Source organism: Halichoerus grypus, chromosome 6, assembly GCF_964656455.1.
Source record: "Halichoerus grypus chromosome 6, mHalGry1.hap1.1, whole genome shotgun sequence".
NCBI classification, from domain to species: Eukaryota; Metazoa; Chordata; class Mammalia; order Carnivora; family Phocidae; genus Halichoerus; species Halichoerus grypus.
Window position 1 is genome coordinate 101,674,190 of NC_135717.1, and position 21,060 is coordinate 101,695,249.

Here is a 21,060-nt window from a genome sequence, read left to right on the forward strand (position 1 = left end):
TTGTTTTTTGTATTTTCCATAGTTTTATTCCTCTTTTCACTCTAATCTCTCCCCCCCCCAACTAACTTTTGGTTCTCTAATTCTGCTTCCTGCTTCATCTACTGTTTACCTCATCTGTTGAGTTATTAATAGTGCATATTTCTCAGCTGTAAAATTTCTATCTCATGAATTCCAGTTCTCTGATGAAAATCTGTATCCTATCCATTTTCTTCATTTCTCCTCTACTTTGTATTTTTTTTAAGATTTATTTACTTATTTTAGAAAGAGAGAGAGAGCATGAGCAGGGGGGGCAGAGGGAGAGGAAAAGGGAGAGAGAATCCTAAGCTGACACCGCACTGATTGCGGAGCCCAACCTGGGGCTTGATCTCATGACACTGAGATCACAACCTGAGCTGAAACCAAAAGTCAGATGCTTTAACTGACTGTGCCCCTGAATCATAACATATTTTAAACTCTTTGATAACTAATATCTAAATCATCCATGGGCCTATTTCTTTTGTGTTTTCTGTTCTCTGTGTTTTTGGTCTCATGTGTTGTCAGCTCTGATACTTTTGTATTGAAACCTCTACAGAGTATTTGAAAATTAGAAAGGCTCTGTAGGATGTTAACATTCTCCAAAGAGAGTTCATCCATTCCTTTGCTAGGAAGATAGAATGAGGGGTTGGTCACCTTAATCCAGCAGTTCTCCAACTTTGTTAGGATATTAAACTGTCGGTATGCGTATATTACTGGAAAAGTAATAAAAAATATACAGAGGCCCAAGCTTACTGAAGTAACACAGTCCCTCCTGGCTCTTGATCCAGGTGCAGAATTGCCATATGCCCCAAGAGGTAACACCATTGTTTTGTGTTATCTCACCTCTCAGTGTGGTTTTCCTCGCAGTTATTGTTTTCCTGTCTTTTTTCATTGCTTCAGTCCTCCCTAATGCTTTTAAACAGAACTTTATTTTTTCTCATTGTTTTTAGCTGCAGCATTAGTGTTCCACAAACCACTCAATCATTCATGGATACAAGAGTCAGTGGTTTTATTTTGTAAACAAAAGAACAAACCATGGTTTAAGTTTTTTGTTTTTGTTTTTCAGGAAAAACATAAACAAGAATTGGAAGACATGAGGAAAGCTGGTCATGAAGCTCTCAGCATTATTGTGGATGAATATAAGGTAGAGGTTTGGGAGTCTGCTTTCTCTATTAAACTGTGGCATACTTTAGAAAAAAGTTTACACACATTGGCATATGCAAACATATGCAAATTATAGAATGACAGTAGTCTTATTTTAGTATAGAGTTCTTTTCAATTGACCGATAAGTGTTTGTTGAAAACATACTTAGTAGATTACAAAGGTAATGCTAGATGTTGCTCTGCATTGGAGAAGTTGTAGAATGTTTAATAATATAGAATCTGCAGCTGAAGAAGTTCAAGAACAAAATTCTATAGAATTAGTTGCTAGATTAGCTTTTATCTTTACTGTGGTTCTACCTCTTTTAGAAAAAAAAAAGGCATGATATACGCATCTGAAAAATATTGTAGGTAAAGGGTAAGATTAAGAAAAAAAATTTGTTATGAATATTGTTATAGAAATCATGATAAATGTCAGTATGAGGGACATACACAGCATTATTCTCTGATTCTATGCCTGCATAAGCTTAATCATTTAAAGCAAACTGAGGACTGGTATGTTGCAAGCTTTCAAGATAGCCTTAATTTTAAAAAGTTGGTCTGTTAGTTGTATCTGATGGATGTAATTTTGCTTTCTAGTTCACTTTGTGTCGAGAGCCAATACTGTGAACCTAACTTTCCCTTATTGGTGGATAATAACTGAAGATAAAGATTTTATTTTCATGCTCAAAAAAAAGGTCCTTTTCCCCCCTGAATTTCATGTTAGATCATTTTTCCCCCACAAATAATAGAGGAATACATTCTTGTTGAAATTAAATTCAAACAATTCTCCCCAGAAGTAACCATTAGCAGTTTGATGTGAGCCCTTCTATAGGATTTTCTCCATATTTGCGTACGTATATATGCTAATACCATATTGTATAATTTTTTGATTTGTATTTACAGAAAATGTTATTCCACTCAATCTATTCTTTTCTTTCTGTATTTATTCAATATGACTTGTATTTTATTTATTTATTTAGGATTTTATTTATTTGACAGATAGAGACATAGCAAGAGAGGGAACACAAGCAGGGGGAGTGGGAGGGGGAGAAACAGGCTTCCCGCTGAGCAGGGAGCCCGATACGGGGCTCGATCCCAGGACCCCGGGATCATGACCTGAGCAGAAGGCAGACACTTAACGACTGAGTCACCCAGGCGCCCCGACTTGTATTTTAGTATCAGTATGTATGAACTTATTTTTTGTTCTATAGTATTCCACAGTATATATATGTATGTATGTGTACATACATATATACATACATACACACACACACACACACACACACACACACACACACACACACACCATAATTGGTTTAACGGTACCTGTATAGTTAAGCATTTAGTTTGTTTTTGGTTATTCATTACTACGGTAAATTTTTTTTTTTTTAAATCCTTCTACCACATGTAGAATACAAAAATTTCTTATTGTTGATTAAACATCATCCTTCGACTTGGTAGAAATTAATGTCATTTTAGTTAGCTTATAATTTAATGTCAAAAAGCTTTTTGTGACAAGTCATTTGGATAAAAGTAGAAAAAGAAGTGGATCCAGAATTAATTTAACAAAAAGTACTTCTTTATTTTTTTTTAAACCCAAGGTAAATAGTCTAGTAGATATGTGTTGGAACATGTAAGGTCATTTTTGTGACCACACCCAATATAGAAACCTGTGCCATTGTCGAGATGGTCATTAAAAAAATATCAAGTTTTTGCAGCTGTGTTTATTGGCTCTTTTTATAATATTGTGAATTTTTAGCTCTACTAATATAAACCAGCTTTACAGTTATTGAATTGGGTAAAAGTGTAGGATCTATTTTGAACTATCATCTTTTTTTCCCCCTAGGCTAAGGGTGGGAAGAATTAAAAAGCTGGAATTTATATAATTCTCCTGGTGCATTAAGTGATATATTCTTCGGTAAATTTGTATTTTACTTATTTTTATTTATGAATTATAAATTAAATGTTTTAAAAGCATTTACATTGTGTTTGAACTTGTATTTTTCTGAACAGCTCAGTGTTTGATATTTTAAATCCTTTTTTGATTCTAGCTCCACATATTTCATTTGCTGAAAACATGTTTATTGTGTATTGCTTTCAATACTGACAGTTAATGAGTTTAAAAGCATAAGTGAGAATTTTGCAAATACATTTTACAAATTGTAATTTGGAGAAACTTGGTTGAGATCTACTCATTTCACCTCTTCTTTGTCTAGTATCATTATTTGATGTCCATTTGGAGAGGATTTAAAAGTTTCAAGCATTAGGTATTATGATTTGCTTAAGAGGATTAGGAATCAAGTCAAGTAGCCTATGAAGTTATATTTAATTTGTCATATACTTATTGTCAGTTTATATATAAACTTAGATAAACTTTTATAGCAGGGAACTTTGGTGTAAATACATTTCATATAGCTTTCCATATTGATTTATTGATGAGCTTCATATTTTGTACAATGATGTTATTGTACTGTGAGAAGGAATAAGATCTGATACTTTAATTATCATATAACATTTTACAACGAATGTGTTCTGAAAACATGGAGAATCAACTTCAAAGTAATATAGGAAGAAATAAAGTAATTCAGATAGGAAAAATAGGCAATGTTTTTCTCATAGGTTAGATGTCTTTATAATATAAGTGTTGATTTGTGACCCATTATGGAACAGGAAAAGAAACAATATATTTTTTTTTCCATTTGAAATTCAAGCATGAGAAGGTCATGTGATAATTATTGTATTATGTGTCTCTTTTTTAGACAGTAACTTACTTTTTGTTGATACCTTTTAAAGCTTCATTTTGTTAAAGTATATAAACATTTTGATGGATGATTCATTGATCATTAGATAACTCAAAAACAAATGAAAATACAACTTCTAGTTACTATTACTAAGAGAAGTTGTATGAACATTCTCTTTGATTTATTCTTTCCTTAATTCAAGAAACACTGACTTCCTTCTTTATGCCAGGGACTGTTGTGGATACAGCACTGAAGAAGATAGACAGATCTTTGGTCCAATGGAATATATATTACACACCCACCCATGCACATGCACAGACCATATATAGGTAGTATATAGTCACCGAAAACCATAGCTTCCCTTGATGCTTTGACTTTAACCTCTCCTTGCTATGCAGGTATTTGCTCAAATATGCAGCTGGACTAGAGAAATCTGTACCTTTTTACTACCATCCCTGGCTTTTAGGGATCTTATATTCTTCTGCTTGGTTATCCTGGACTACATGTGATAAGTCATTTTTCTCCCTCCAAGTTGAGTTGAGACATTGTTGAAGAATTTGAAAAAAAAAATCATTAGGAAAGATAGTGAAAAATATAAATGAAGTAAAACAAAAATGATAAAAGCCTAAAAATTAATGTAGAGGAAGATGCATTACTTTTACATTAACCTTTCCTTTCAGAAATGTGAAGTAGGGCACCTGGGTGGCTCAGTCGTTAAGCGTCTGCCTTCGGCTCAGGTCATGATCCCAGGGTCCTGGGATCGAGTCCCACATCGGGCTCCCTGCTCGGCAAGAAGCCTGCTTCTCCCTCTCCCACTCCCCCTGCTTGTGTTCCTGCTCTCGCTATCTCTCTCTCTGTCAAATAAATAAATAAAATCTTTAAAAAAAAAAAAAGAAATGTGAAGTAGACTTTTTCCCCCCTATTTTTCCTACTACTATACAGCTAAAAAAATCCTTGGACATTATGTATAAAACAGACAAAATCCTGAAAGACAGGGGCGCCTGGGTGGCTCAGCTGGTTGGGCGACTGCCTTCGGCTCAGGTCATGATCCTGGAGTCCCTGGATCGAGTCCCGCATCGGGCTCCCTGCTCGGCAGGGAGTCTGCTTCTCCCTCTGACCCTCCCCCCTCTCATGTGCTCTCTCTCATTCTCTCTCTCTCAAATAAATAAATAAAATCTTTAAAAAAAAAAAAAAAAAAAATCCTGAAAGACAGAAGACGACAGACTGACTAGGGACTCTGGGATCCAGGTAACTACATGACACTGGGTTTCCTGGATTTTCTTTTTCCCTCATTTGCCTAGATTAGGTGCTGGAGAAGTGAGCAAGCCAGAAATACCAAATGGGCACAGATAACAAATCCCAAGAAAAGGCTACTGTCTCTGTCCAAAAGACCAGGAAAGCCTCCGGGTAGCAAGACAGTAAACTCTTAGATAATAACCATTCCACTCCCACCAAATACCATAGAACTAAATGTGGCCCCACCCTCCAGCCCTGCCAACAAAGGCTTGATAAGGATTGTAGACTTCCACGAAACCTCCCCAGGCTATAGTGAGATAGCTTTCCTCTTCTCCATTGGGAGGTTTCAAAGAAGGCTGACTGGGAAACATGGACTTTCAGCCCCACTGGGCAGTAAATCCTCTCCTCCCTAAGTGTCAGGGTAGGCCATGTAGGAAGCCTAGACTTCCACCCCACCCTGACACTTCCTCTGCTATCAAGGTATCAACAGATGTTTAATGGAAAGTCAGGGCTTTCATTATTGCTCAGTGGTAATAAGGTCAGCCCTCTGAGGTGTCAGTGAAGGTTATTTGGGGAACAATAAGGTGGCACCCTTGCTTCTCTCAGCCAGAGTGACATCAGTGAAAGCTTTGTGTGAAGCTGAACTCCCAACCATGTCCAGCAATAATGAAGAGATTCTTCTTCCCCCCACCCTGAGTAAAGTGGAGAATGAATCAGGAACCTGGACTTAATACCTGGCTGTTCCCCTCTTGGAGTAGTGTCTTATCAGAGGAAGTCTGCCTAAAGCAAGATTGAAAATATCCAAATTTCAATTGAAAATAGTTCTCATACAAAGAACCAAGAAAATCTCATCTTGAGTGAAAAAAATAAGGAACAGAAGCTAACACTGAGCTGACACCAATGTTAGAATTATGTGACAAGGATTTTAAAGTATCCCTCATAAAAATGCTTTAACAAGCAATTATGAACATGCTTTGAAGCAAATGAAAAAAATAGAAAGTCCCAGCAAGAGAATAGAAAGTCTTAGCAAAGAAATAGATTATATAAAGAAAGAACCAAATGAAAATTTTAGAACTTAAAAATACAATACAAGAAGAAAATTCAGCATATGGGCTTAGTGTCATAATGGAGAAACGGGAAATAATCAATGAACTTGAAAATAGAGAATAGAAGTCACCCAGTTTGAACAATAGAGAGAAAATAGACTAAAAACAAATGAGCAAGGATTTAGGGACCTGTGGGATTATAACAAAAGATCTAAAATTCATGTCATCAGAGTCCTGGAAAAAGAGGAGAAAGTGGACAGAGCTGAAAAATATATTCAAAGAAATACTAGCTGAAAATTTCCCAAATTTGGCCAAAGAAATAAAACTATATATTCAAGAAGCTGAATGAACTCTTAAACAGGATTAACCAAAATAATAATAATACCAAAATCAAATAAAAACCACCAAGACCCACTGTGATGGTTAATTTTATGTGTTAACTTGGTTGGGCCATGATGCCCAGATATTTGGTCAAACATTATTCTGGATGTTTTTGTGAGGGTTCATTTCGGGTAAGATTAACATTTGTATTTGTGGACCTTGAGTAAAGCAGATTGCCCTCCATAATGTGGGTGATTCTCATCCATTTGTTAGAAGGTTTTAATAAAACAAAGGACCTGTCTCGTTGATCAGTAAGGTATTTTGCTAGCAGACAGCCTTTTACTTGAACTGCAGCATTGGCTCTTCTCTGGATCTCCAGTCTGCCGTTCTATCCTGCAGATACTGAATTTGCGAGCCTCCACTTTTGTGGGAGCCCATTTCTTAAAATCAGTCTTTCTCTCTATATATACATCCTGTGAGTTCTATTTCTCTAGAGACCCTGACTGCTACACACATTATAGTCAAACGTCTGCAAACCAAAGACAAAGAAAAGAAAATCTTGAAGGCAGCCAGAGAATGATGGCATTTTACTTACAGAAAATCAGTTAGATTTACATTGGATTTTTCATCACAAACCAGGGAGGCCAGAGGGAAATGGAATAACACTGAAAGGAAATAAATGTCCACTCAGATTTTTATATCCAATGAAAATATGTTTCTGCAATGAAGGGAAGAAATCAAGATGTTCTCAGATGAAGGAAAAGTAAGAGAATTTGTCCTAGCAAACCTACTCTAAGAGAATGGCTAAGGAAGTTATCCAAACAAAAGGAAATGATGAAGGAAACATTAGGAAAGAACAAAAGAAAGGACAGGGTTGTGGGTAAATGCAATAGACTTTCTTTTTTTAAGTTTTCTAAATTATATTTGTTAAATTAAAAAATATATAACATTGTCCAATGTGGTTCTTATTGTTATGTAAAGGAAAATTTTAAGAAAATTGTATTGTAGGGACACCTGGGTGGCTCAGTCAGTTAAGCGTCTGCCTTTCGCTCAGGTCATGATCTCAGGGTCCTGGGATCGAGCCCCGTATCGGGCTCTCTGCTCAGCGGGAAGCCTGCTTCTCCCTCTCCCTCTGCCTGCCACTCCCCCTCCTTGTGCTCTCTCTCTTTCACGCTCTCTCTCAGATAAATAAATAAAATCTTAAAAAAAAAGAAAAACAAGATAATTATATTGTAAACAAGGAAGAGTAACAGACATAAACTTAATTTGAACTGGTAAAATGCCAACACCAGCAATGGTGTGATCTTTTTTTTTTTTAATTTGAGAGTGTATCAAATTTATTTACTTCTACAATCTATTCCATGATAAGACTTGAGATTTCTTTATTTAGAGTTTGGTTGCAAAATTTTAAGCTATCAAAATCATTTGGAGCTAGTTTACATTTGTACATTTGTATTTCAAAAACTATAATAAGTTTAAAATGTAATAGAAAAGGCTTTTCTCCATTTGTCACTGTGATTTCTAAGAACCTGTAATGATCACCACAGAGGAAAGTTTACTAATCATATGTTTTGATTTTGAGTAAGCTAGTGATATTTTAATATTTTATAATTTTTATAATTTTTATTTTGAACAGCTTTATTGAGATACAATTCACATATTACAAAATTCACCAATTTAAAGTTTATAATTCTCTAGTTTTTATTATAGTCACAGAATTATACAGTCATCAGCACAGTGTAATTTCAGAGCATTTTCAACACCCTACATGAAATTTGATTTGTATTTGCCTTGAATATGTAAAGCCTATTTGGGAAGTATGGCTATTTTAATAGTGTTAAGTTTTCTGATGCATAATTATGAAACGTCTTTACACTTATTTTATCCTCTTTAATTCCTTTCAACGATCTATTGTAGTTTTTACTGTGTATTTTATTCTTTTTGACGATATTGTAAAATGAATTGTTTCTATTAATTTCATGTTCAGATTTTTCATTGCTAGTGTATAATAATATGATTAATAATTACAGGATTGATTTTGCATATTTGTTCTGATATATACATTCATTAGTTCTAATAGTTTTTAATAGAGTTGTTAGGATTTTCTGTATACAAGACCATGCCACCTGCCACCTGCACCTCTTTCCAATCTGCGTGCCTTTTATTTTTTTTTCTTGCTTAATTGTCCTGGATAGACCTGCAATACAATTTGAATAAGAGCTGCAAGAATATACATAATCTTAGACAACATTCAGTTATTAACCATTTAAGTATGATGTTATAAGTGAGTTGTAAATACATGGTCTTCATTAGGTTGAGGAAGTACCCTTTTATTTCTAGTTTGTTGAAAAAAAAAATTTTTAATCATGAAAGTTTGCAGAATTCATCCAATATTATTTCTGTGTCTTTTGAAATGATGATTTTTTTTCCTTATGAATATGGTATATTCCATTTGATTTTTGGATGTTAAATCTGTTTTGCATTCCTGAGATAATCTCACTTGGTCATGGTGTATACTTTTTTTTTTTATGTGTTGCATCATTCAGTTTGTTAATATTTTGTTGAGTATTTTGTATCTTTATTCATAAGGAATATTGGTTTGTAGTTTTCTTTGGGGTCTAGCAGGCTTTGCTATCAGTATAATACTTTACTCAGAATGAGTTAGGATATGTTCTTTTTTCTTTAATTTCTTGGAAGAGTTTGTAAAGGATCAGTATTAATTCTTTGTTAAGAATTGTAGAATTCACTAATATAACCATGTGATACTGGATTTTCCTGGTTGGGGGTTTTTGGGGTTTTTTTGTGTGTTTTTTAAATAAATTCAGTCTTCAGATTTTCTGTTTTCTTCCTGAGTTAGTTTGGTAATTTTATTTTTCTAGGAATTTAGTTCTTTTATCTAAATGCTCTAATTTTTAGCATGAAGTTATTTATAGTATGCTCTTCCAATGCTTTTATTTTTGTAAGGTAAATAGTGATATCTCCTCTTTCATTTCTGATTTTGTAATTTGAGTCTTCCCTCTTCTCCATTTGGTTAATTTATCTAAAAGTTTCTTTATTCTGTTTGTGTCTTCAAGTAATTAACTATTGGTTTTGTTCATTTTCTGCCATTTTCTATTCTCTTATTTACTAATTTCCACTCTAACATTTATTTTGCATAGCCTTTTGCTTACTTTGGCCTTACTTTATTATTTTTCTAGTTTGTTAAAATGGATGAGTAGATGAAATATGTAATATCTTTTTTCTGATTAATGTAATATCTTTTTCTGTTTTAATATAGGCATTTATGTCTTCCTCTTGATTCTAGTTTATTTCATCCCATAACTTTTGTATGATGTATTTTCATTTTTGTTCATGTAAAAGAATTTATAATCCTCATTGTGATTTCTTCTTTAACACATTGTTTCTTTAGAAAAGTGTTATGTAATCAGGGGTGCCTGGGTGGCTCAGTTGTTAAGCGGCTGCCTTCGGCTCAGGTCATGATCCCAGGATCCTGGGATCGAGCCCCACATCGGGCTCCCTGCTCAGCGGAAAGCCTGCTTCTCCCTCTCCCATTCCCCCTGCTTGTGTTTCCGCTCTTGCTGTCTCTGTCTCTGTCAAATAAATAAATAAAATCTTTAAAAAAAAAAAAAAAGTGTTATGTAATTTATGGCTGTTATTAATTTCTAATTTAATTTCCTTGTGGTTAGAAAATTCTTTTTGATGATTTTGACTAGGGTGGAGTGTTTTGTAGATGTCTTTAGGTACATGCAGTTGGTTCATAGTGTTAATTCTTCCATCTGCTGTTGGTAATCTGCTTAATTTTTCTATCCTTTATTTATTTATTTTATAGTGTGGATATCAAAGTATCCATTATTGTTGAATTCTTTGTTATTCCGTCAGGTTTTGTTTCATATATTTTATAGGGGGTATTTTGTTCACTGCATATGTGTTTTATCTCCGGTATGATTTTTTTTTCTTCTAAAGTCCGTTTTTTGTTTGTTTGTTTTTCCTGACATTAGTATAGCCACTCCAGCTCTGCTGTGGTTTTTATTTGCATGGTGTATCTTTTCCCATCCTTTTATCTTGAACCAATTTGTATCTTTGAATCTAAACTGCCTTTTGTACAAATATAATTATATATCTTTTAAAAATGTAATTGCTTTTTAAATCAATTAAGAGAAGAACAGAGAAGAAATAACCAATTATATTGTTTTTTAAAACTACCTACATGATTAACTTTACTGGCATGCATTATTTCTTCATGTGGATTGAGTTATTTTCTGATTTTACTTGTTTTAGCCTAAAGAACTTCCTTTAATATTTACTGTAAGTTATGTCTGCTAACAATGCATTTGTCTTGAAGTAGCTTTAGTTCATTTTCATTCTTTAAAAAAAATTTTGTATTTTTAAAAGCTTTTTTGTTTCCTTTTGTTGGATATAAGATTCTTGTGAGACAGGTTTTTTGTTTAGTTTTAACACTTTGAAAATGTCATCCCCATTGCCTTCTCTCTTTCATTGTTTCTGATGAGACGTAAGCTATTAATTTTTTTGTGTTTATCTTGTATGTGATGAGTCATTTTTCTGCTGTTTCCAAATTGTTTCTGTTTTTGTGTTCCAGCATTTTAACTGTAATATGTCTGGGTGTGTATCTCTTTTAGTTTTTCCTACATAGAAGTCATTGAGCTTCTTACATGTAGAGATTGCATTTTGTCACTGTGGGAAGTTTTCAGCCATTATTTATTTTTTTTCTTTATGGAATTCTTTTTTTTATTATGTTATGTTAATCACTATACATTACATCATTAGTTTTTGATGTAGTGTTCCATGATTCATTGTTTGCGTATAACACCCAGTGCTCCATTCAGTACATGCCCTCTTTAACCATTATTTCTTTAAATATTTTTTATTCTCTTCTTCCTTTGTGTTACTTTCACTATGTACATGTTGGTCTGCTTAAAAATGTCTCACATTTTTCTGAGGCTCTATTCATTTTTCTTCATTATTTAAGCTCTGTAGTTTAGGTTTCACAGTCTTTATTGATATTTCTTCACATTTACTGATTATGTCTTCTCTCAGTTCAAACCTACTGTTTAGAACCTCTAAAAAATAATTTATTGCTAAAAAATGCTTAACCATCATCTGAGATTTCAGTGAGCCATAATTTCTTTTCGTTGGTGGAGGGCCTTGCCTCAATGTTCATGGCTGCTGACTGATCAGGGTGGTGGTTGCTAAAGTTTGGGTGGCTGTGGCAATTTCTTAAAATAAGATAACAGTGAAGTTTCCCACATTGATTAACTCTTCCTTCTATGAATGATTTCTCTGAAATACGCAATGCTGTTTGATAGCATTTTACCTATGGAATTTTTCATTTTTGTTGTTTTACATTTCCACTCCAGAATTTCCTGTTGCTTCTTTTGTTTAATTTCCCTCCTTATTAATAGTGTGTATTTTATGAGGTGTTATTTAATTATTTAAGCATGGTTTTCTTTAGTTCATTTTTTCAATAGGTGCTTTGAAGTCTTTTTCTACTAAGTAACATCTAGGCCACATCAAAGGCAGTTTCTATTGACTCCTGTTTTCCCTGTGTATGTGACACAGTTTAATATTTCTTTTCATGTCTAGTAATTTTTTATTGAAAACTAGACATTGTAGACAAAATATAGTAACAACTTTGTGTCTTCAGTCCTCAGGAGACTTTGTGCTTTCGTTTGTTGATTGATTAGTGAAGTCCATTTCTTTTGAATTGTGCAGCTTCTGTAGAGCAAAATGGATATTTACATACTCTTTCTGACTACCAGAAATGACTGTTTTAAAGCCATGCGCTCTTTAACTATCTCTTTCCTGGACTCCCATTTTATGATTCTGACTTGTCTGTGTTTTATCAAAACTAGCTGTTAGCTTCTGTTAATTTCTAGTTGATTGCTCTATTGTTTTTGACATTGCCCTGGGGTATCCATTGATCTCCAGCCTGGTCCAGTTATACATCAGTTATAGCTCATTCCCTTTGGTAGGGGTAGTTTGTGTGACAGAGCCTTGCTATGACCCTGCCCTGTCGTAGAACCTATGGTCTGTGCACAGGCCCTGGAAGAGCAGGATGCTTAATTTGCTCTTAATTGGCTTCCTCACCCAGATCCTCCTTTCACAGCTGGAGCTATACATGAGGGAAAGAGGGTAGGCACTATTCTGCTAAATGGCTGCCACCATTGCTCACTATCGATCTTCTGTAATACAGAGTTCATGAGGAAGGGATTGTCCAATGTTTATAGCTGTTAAATATCTCTGGAATAGTTCTTTTACCTCAGGAATGTACTAGAGATGGGAACTGGCATTTGTCTTCTGAGCAGCTATCCTGCAATACAGAGCTGTGCAGGAAAGGAGAATTGTATTTTTTACCAGCTGCCCTATTTATGTGATATAAGCCTTCTGCAGCATGGAGCTATGGAAAATAGGATCTATTAATGTTCACCAGCTGCCAAGACCACCAGGAATGATTTTTACACTAATAGGTTGGGGAAGATGGGAACTGTCACTCAGCTGCTGAGCCTGTTGAAACAGTTCTTCTGGAAGGCTCAGCTGTGGGTGAATGGGTGAAGTCCCTGGGTTGAGTATCATAACTTCCCTCTGTTCTTACCAGGTTTCTGTAAACTTTGTTTAATAAATGTTGCTCAGTTTATTGTAAGCCCTTTGATAAATGTCCAGAGACTTTGAATGATTGTTTTTGCTTAAAAGATACATCAGGTTAGAAGATTCTCTGAGCTCTTAACATTACCATTCCAGAAATCCCACCCCACCCCCCTTATTTCTTTTAATCCATATTAAAATAGTGGTTACTTATTACATATGTTCTTCATTGAACAAGTTATCCTGGGATCAGTGAATATCTAGGAGCCATGACATTCTTTGTATTTCTCACTGTATATACAAGAGTTAAAGATTTGTGTACATCATCTTGTCATATATGAGTACCTCAACCTTTGGATCATTGCTGATTTCTTTTTCTAATGCTTTTATAAAATGTGACTTTTTTTACATGAGTAAATTCTGATATTATACCTCTTACGAATTTTAGAATATGCTTTTGGGTTTTGTTTCAGCAAATTACCATGGATTCAAATATTAATTTAAAGCTTAATGATTTATCTTACTTTTTTTTTTTACATTGGTAGTCAAATGAAAGGAAGAAAACCCTTAAGTTCTAATACATTTGGTTAGCATATTTTGTGTATGTAACACCACTCAAATGAAATAGCCCTTATTAAAGCTCCCAAATGATGTGATCAACAATTTCTAATTTTAAAATAGAAATAAGCTATGTTATGATTTCAACTTTTCACAAAGAATTGAAAATTCTGATTCACCTTTAATTAGCCCTGTGTAGGCATACCTTGGGGATATTGTGGGTTTGGTTCCAGACCACCACAATAAAGTGAATATAGTAATAAAGTGATTCAAATGAATTTTTTGGTTTCCCAGTGCATATAAAAGTTATGTTTATACCATGCTGTACTCTACTAAGTGTGCATTAGCATTATGTCCAGAAAATGTACATACCTTAATTAGAAAATACTTTATTGCTAAAACATGCTTAACCATCATCTGAGATTTCAGCTAGCCATAATTTCTTTCTGCTGGTGGAGGGTCTTGGCTCGATGTTGATGGCTGCTGACTAATCAGGGTGGTGGTTGCCGAAGGTTGGGGCAGCTGTGGCAATTTCTTAAAATAAGATAACAGAGAAATTTGCCACATTGATTGACTCTTTTTTCTACAAATGATTTCTCTGTAACATGCAATGCTGTTTTATAGCATTTTACCCACAGTAGAACTTCTTTCAAAATTGGAGGTAGTTCGGGCACCTGGGTGGCTCAGTTGGTTAAGCGACTGCCTTCGGCTCAGGTCATGATCCTGGAGTCCCTGGATTGAGTCCCGCATCGGGCTCCCTGCTCAGCGGGGAGCCTGCTTCTTCCTCTGACCCTCCCCCCTCTCATGTGCTCTCTCTCTCTCATTCTCTCTGTCTCAAATAAATAAATAAAATCTTTAAAAAAAAAACAAAACAAAATTGGAGGTAGTCCTCTCAAACTCTCTCATTGCTCTATCAGCTAAATTGATGTAATAGTCTTTCTTGTCATTTCAACAATCTCGACAGCATTTTACCAAAAGTAGATTCCATCTCAAGAAACCACTTTCTTTGCTAATCCATAAGGAGGAACTCCTCATCTGCTAAAGTTTTATTATGAGAGTGTAACAATTTAAATATGATAATATGAAAAAGTTTGAAATAATGAGAATTACCAAAATGTGACACAAAGACACGAAGTGAGGAAATGCTGTTGGAAAAATGGCGTTGATGTACGTGCTTGATGTGGGGTTGGCACAGCCTTCAATCTATAAAACGTGCAGTATCTGTGAAGCAAAATAAGTTGGGGCACAATAAGACAAGGTATCACATGTATTTAATGGATTAGCTGACCTTACCAATTGGAATTCAGTTCTTTTTGTAACTGCTTATTTATACAACTTCAAACTATCCCCTGCAGGAACTTGGTAAAGAAAATCTACAACCCGGGGCGCCTGGGTGGCTCAGTCGTTAAGCGTCTGCCTTCGGCTCAGGTCATGATCCCGGGGTCCTGGGATCGAGTCCCACATCGGGCTCCCTGCTTGGCGGGAAGCCTGCTTCTCCCTCTCCCACTCCTCCTGCTTGTGTTCCTGCTCTCGCTATCTCTCACTCTGTCAAAAAGTAAATAAAATCTTTAAAAAAAAAAGAAAAAGAAAATCTACAACCCAATTCCATATTTAAACAACTTTGAGATCCAAAGTTATTTTGTACTATTATTATGTATTATGTACTCATATTCTTATCTTTTTCTACCTTTAATAATGATATATAATAATTTATGTATTTTTAATCTATGAATTCCCAAAAGAGTGTTGCATTTCTGTAAAAATCTCTATGTTGGGACTACCAAGTACTTCTGTTAGTAGAGCTCACTGATTGTTTTGAAATCAGACACGCCTTGATCAAAGCCCCAGCTCCGGTACTTAGTAACAGGGTGACCTTGGGCAGTTTCTTATATATGAATTTTAATTTCCTCTTGAATAAATGAGGGAATAAACCATAGAACCTATTCATAGGAGCGTTGTGAGGATCTAGTGAGATAACATGTATTGCTTGGCTAATAATAATCCTGTTAATAAATATTAGTTGTTATAGTTACCATTGTTATACCAATTTTCTAGCATAGCAATTTCAGTGCATTGTCATTATTTTACAGCTGATTAGTAATTAGTTTACTTTTCAAAATGATACATTGTGAATTCTTGTTTCAGTTTTCTTTTTAGAAATACCCGCTTAAGGGAAAGAGATTGTGGACCAGCCCGTCATATTCCTGGGCTCCTGTTAAAAAGCCAGCATTCTTCTGTTCATTTAGAAAATAAATAGCTTGCTCCAGATTGATGAAAAGGACATGTGAAATACTGTTAAAGTACAGAAGAAAACAAAGCTAAAATTAAGCTAATGTGCTATATATGCCAACTTTCCCCATAATGTTTACTTAATTTTGTTTACTTTTTCTTCCATGTCATAATTTTTAAAATCTTTTATCCTGATAATTAACAACAGTAAAGTAAATGTCGATCTTGGAGGGCTTTCCATAGGAGCATGCCACATCTAAGATTGTTTACATAAGAATTTTCCTTTACTTGTTTAATTGGGCTTTTGTCTTTAAATTGTCATTCTTCATTATATACATTGGCTCAGACTTAACAATTCTTTTATGTCTATAGTTTTCTCTATCAGGGATTATTATCCATGATGTAGACTATCTTAGTTTTTTTTAAGATAATGCATAATTGCATTACTATAATGCTTTTTGCTTAAGAGGACTTTAACAGTTTTCACTGATCAGGATTTCTTAACCCTTTGGTTCTCACCTTTTGCAGCACATAATAAATTACTCATGATCTTTTTTTTTTTTAAGATTTTATTTATTTATTTGAGAGAGAGAGCACACAAGCAGGGTGGAGGGGCAGAGGGAGAGGGAGAAGCAGGCTCCCCGCTGAAGAGAGAGCCCGATGTGGGGCTTGATCCAGGACCCGGGGATTATGACCTGAGCTGAAGGCAGACACTTAACCAACTGAGCCACCCAGGTGCCTTGTGATGATTTTTTAAAATGCATATTCCAAGGCAGATTTCCTCTCTGGAAATTCTAAATCATTTGTTGTTGGTGGTATCTAAGTATCCATATTTTCTTTAAAGTTCTAAAAGTGATTCTACTACTCCAGTGGAAGGGGTGAGTTAATCATTGTCTTATTCCTTCATATTTATTTGCCTGTCAAAATACTCTGTTTCAGCCTGTTGCCATTATTTCCTAATTTTTGTCATTTAATATTGAACCTGTCCAGATTGTGTGTATGTGTGTGTTTCCCATTGAAATCACTGGGGAAATTCTTCTGTACAAGAAAGATGAGAGATACTCTAACAGAATTTAAGTGACTGTGGGATGGACTGCTCTTTGTTTTTGAAGGTTAAAAAGGAAGCAAAAGTTTTAGCTATAACCAAAAAACTAGAATTTATTCTGCATTAAGTTGTTTTTTTTTAAACTTATGTACTGTTTTTTCCAATGTGAGATTAGTGATCACAGTAAGAAAAATTTTCTTTATAGTGGAGGATTGGTATAATAGCAAAGAGGGACTATCTAAGAAAGTCCTACATGAAAAAAAATACAGGTGTATTTGCAAATCAGATGTAATTCTGTAACTTAGGGAATACGATGTCTTATCTTTTAAAGAGAAAATATCTCACTATCTCCACCCCTTGCACAGATGTGTTTGTTGCGTGTTTCTCTTTTCAGAAGTATCTCAGGGCGCCTGGGTGGCTCAGTCATTAAGCGTCTGCCTTCGGCTCAGGTCATGATCCCAGGGTCCTGGGATCGAGTCCCACATCGGGCTCCCTGCTCCGCGGGAAGCCTGCTTCTCCCTCTCCCGCTCCCCCTGCTTGTGTTCCTGCTCTCACTATGTCTCTCTGTCAAATAAATAAATAAAATCTTTAAAAAAATAAAAAAAGTATCTCATTATACATGCATTCAGTTAATGCACTGTATATAAGTGCTTGAGCTAAAGCTATTCTAGATGCTGACACATTCTTAAAATGATTTTCTTTTTATCCTAAATAACTTTTGGAGAGAATTTCCCAAAGGAAGTCGTAGTTGACTCAGTGTGCTGAAGTTCAAAGCTGGAACTATTGCTAACGTGCTGTTACAGTGAGTGGAAAGTGCTCAAGAAATTAAGTTCAACATGTTGTTTTTCTTTTATCTTACTTTGAGCCTAGTTCATTAAAAATTCCAATTTGACACAAATAAGATATGAATGTATTTATTGGTTAACATTTTTGTTTTGCTATTGTATACAGACAGTGACAACAGACTCCTCCCCCTTCCGTGTGTGTGTGTGTGTGTGTGTGTGTGTGTATGTGTGTGGTGTTTGCTTTAAGGTAGAGTTAGAAAAAGAGTTTTCCCTTTTGAAACTCTTCTATACAAAGTTTTTAATTTCATCCTAAAGTTATATTTACAAGTTACTTTCTTGGTTCTGTCACAACTTGTGTATTTTTAAAATTAAATTTCACTCTGTTGTTTTTGTTGTTTAAATGTAAGGAATTTAGGTATCTTCCAAATCATAGCAAGTATGAGAAGTATTGAAATTTATTGAATTTTGACATAGTTGACAGATTAGCAAAAATGGTGATCAGAATAGCCTGAAAAAGGCAAAAAGAAAATGCAGTTTTGTTTAATATTTAAATGCAAGCACCAATTAAATTATAACTGTACTGATTTAATGTGTATTATATATGTCTTGGCCCTCTTGTGGATGCCTAATCTAAACATTTTCTGTGTCAGTTTTTTGGTGATTTGAAAATTAGTTCCTGGTCATCACATTCATATTAAAACTAGAAAAGTTTTGTATATAGACTTCTCAAAATTTAGAGCTTTCTTTTCTCCCCCTGGTGTTTTGTGTGCACACATTTGGCCAGGCAAAGTCTATTTACAGAACTCATCCTTGCAGGTATCCTTATAGATATCTACACATCTCAAGATATCTCCACGAAAATAGACGTGTAGACACACACACCCATTACTCTTTTACTGTCTTTGTTTCTGAATCTTGACTGAGGTAATGATATTTAATTCTGTATATTATAAACCAGATGCTAAACCCAAAGAATGCTTGACACATGAGTAGTGCTTATAAGTACAGTCTTGACTATTTTAATGAGAAAATAAGAATGGGTAGATTCTTCTCTAGTCTAACAACATCTCATGAAGAGAATTTTCTGACATATTTGTTTTCTCTTCTTGTTATGTTTAAGTATGAGAGTATTGAATCAGATACACCAGAGTTTTAATGTATTAGGCACATGAACTTTCTGCTACTCATGGTGGAAAATGATCCAAAATTGTTACATAAACTTAAGTTTTTCTGAAATTATCTTGATTAAAATTCTTGATATATTCATTTCCCATGTTAACGAACTTTGGCTTATTGAGAGTGTCCGTCTTCTGCATTTTCTGTAGTTTAAGTATGTCTGAAATACTTTTGGGTAAGGATTGCTTTGAATTTTTAGCAATGTACCATACGTTAAATGCTAGGATGGAGTATCACATGCCTGCTGTATTCCATTTTTCAAAAGCATCTACTTGCTAGTATTTTATTTGAACTCTTGAGTTGTTTGTGCTATTTTATAAGGGAGAGCATATTGCATTTAGGAGACCAGTTTTTCCCAGGGTGTAGAATTACTTGTATTGTATAAAGTTCTGCTCCAGGGAGGGGGGGGAACAGCTTTGTTTTCAATTCTTCTGATATTTTTCCCTTGATTAAAGGTTGCTAACTTTTTATGCAGAGAGGAGAGAAATAAGTATTAAGATGTGTGAAACCTGTCATATATCTTTTTTTTGAATTCCATTGTTTTGTTAACCCAAAGGTATGAAATAAATTTATAGTTTCAGTTATTTGATTGAACAAGGATTCTCATAAATTCCAGCTTTTATCGTATGATCAGATTTTTCCTGGACAATACGGATGTTTGCCGTTGCCAATAGATTTTGGCCTAACAGGATGCTAGATACTGGTGATTGGTTTGGCACTAACAACTTGGCTTGTCCAGTCTTATCCCTCCCACCAAACTTAACCTCAGCAGAAGACTGAGAAAGTTTGGTAGTTGAGAATACTTCTTGTGTGCCTCCGAGTTTCTTGGGCTAAGTCAGAATTTTGCATGCAAAGCTATTCTTGTGGTTTTTCCAGCCAGGCCAAAACCAAAAGGCATTGGAAATCTTGCAAGAGAACTTGTTCTAATATAGATTTAAAGTTTGCTTTTTTTATACTATGACTGGTATATCAGCCTGACAGTCAAAGGAATGAAAGGAGGAATACTTCATACTGTATTGAGGATATATATTTCTAATTTTTGCTGTAGAGCAGATCTTGAAAAATACCCCCAAAGATTAAAAAAAAATTTAATGAGTAGGATTTATGTAGTTAGTTGTTTCTTAAGACGCGTAAGACCTGTCTTTTCCCATTGGTTATTTTTGGCTTACCTTCTAAAATGCACTTTGAATGCCATAGGTTCACTTTATATATCACATCAGGTTCATATTTGTAACTACTGTTGATCAGATTTGAAAATTTTATCAATATCAGTCCTACCCATCTGGGTGTTGTTGATTAATTACAGATTTTTGCTTACTATCATAAACATCCAGGCTACTCTGTCATAAGTATCTTCCATCCAGAATAATATTGTCTCATTGACTGGAATGAAGCTTGACCTGTTCTCATGGGTTAGCAAGTTTTTTCAAATCTTCCTTTTATCCAAGCTTATTCAACAGGTTTCTACATCTAGTAATAATGCTGGAAGAGTGATTATATAGTGGTATCTGTAAAGAGTATCATTTCTGTACTTATTCCAGTCAATGTAGTATATCAGTTATGTGGTTCTTAATCTCTTCTTATTCTAATGAACTGAATTGTCATCAAGGTCTATCTGGATTCAGACATTTTCAGTCTTAGTGCCTGAAAAGTGTTATGTAATTAGACTTTAGGGGCAAAAAATTGATGTGTGTGTATGTTATGGATTTATTTTTATTCATTTTTTTGGCCACCAATATTCCAGTTAGTGAAAGACTGCATACCATAGTTCTTAGAGGCAGAAAAGATAAACTGATGAAAGTTATTCATATACTCATTTAATTTTCTAAGTCCACATGAGGATATGTACACTAAAAGCTACTTTAATTTTTTAAATCTTTTGCCTGTTTGAAAGGATGTAAGAAAGGAATGGTTAGCTGTATTCTTTCCTCTGAACTATAAAACACAGACTCTGAGGAAGGAAAGCAGAGATGTAATAACCATTGAAATTTGGGAGAGTAGCATATTGAGATATCTGTGACATTTGTAAGTAGTGTGCAACCCAGTATCATAATAGAAGGCTGGTTTTGATTTTATCTATAAGTTCTTGTTAATCAACTTTGGGGATCCTTGATCTATAGTATATAGATTTTATACCAAGGATAAATTATTAGGCCATAGAAGGA

At 34.6% G+C, this 21,060-nt stretch overlaps 1 protein-coding gene across 11 annotated transcripts in view; it reads left to right on the forward strand.

The window, feature by feature from the left end:
• CCDC91 (coiled-coil domain containing 91) overlaps positions 1–21,060 on the forward strand; it is a 360,167-nt gene that overhangs the window by 172,928 nt on the left and 166,179 nt on the right. For all 11 annotated transcript variants that reach the window (XM_078075819.1, XM_078075824.1, XM_078075820.1 and 8 more), the window contains one exon: positions 1,082–1,159. In XM_078075819.1, the coding sequence (XP_077931945.1) occupies positions 1,082–1,159 (78 nt within the window). The remainder of the gene's footprint in view (positions 1–1,081; positions 1,160–21,060) is intronic.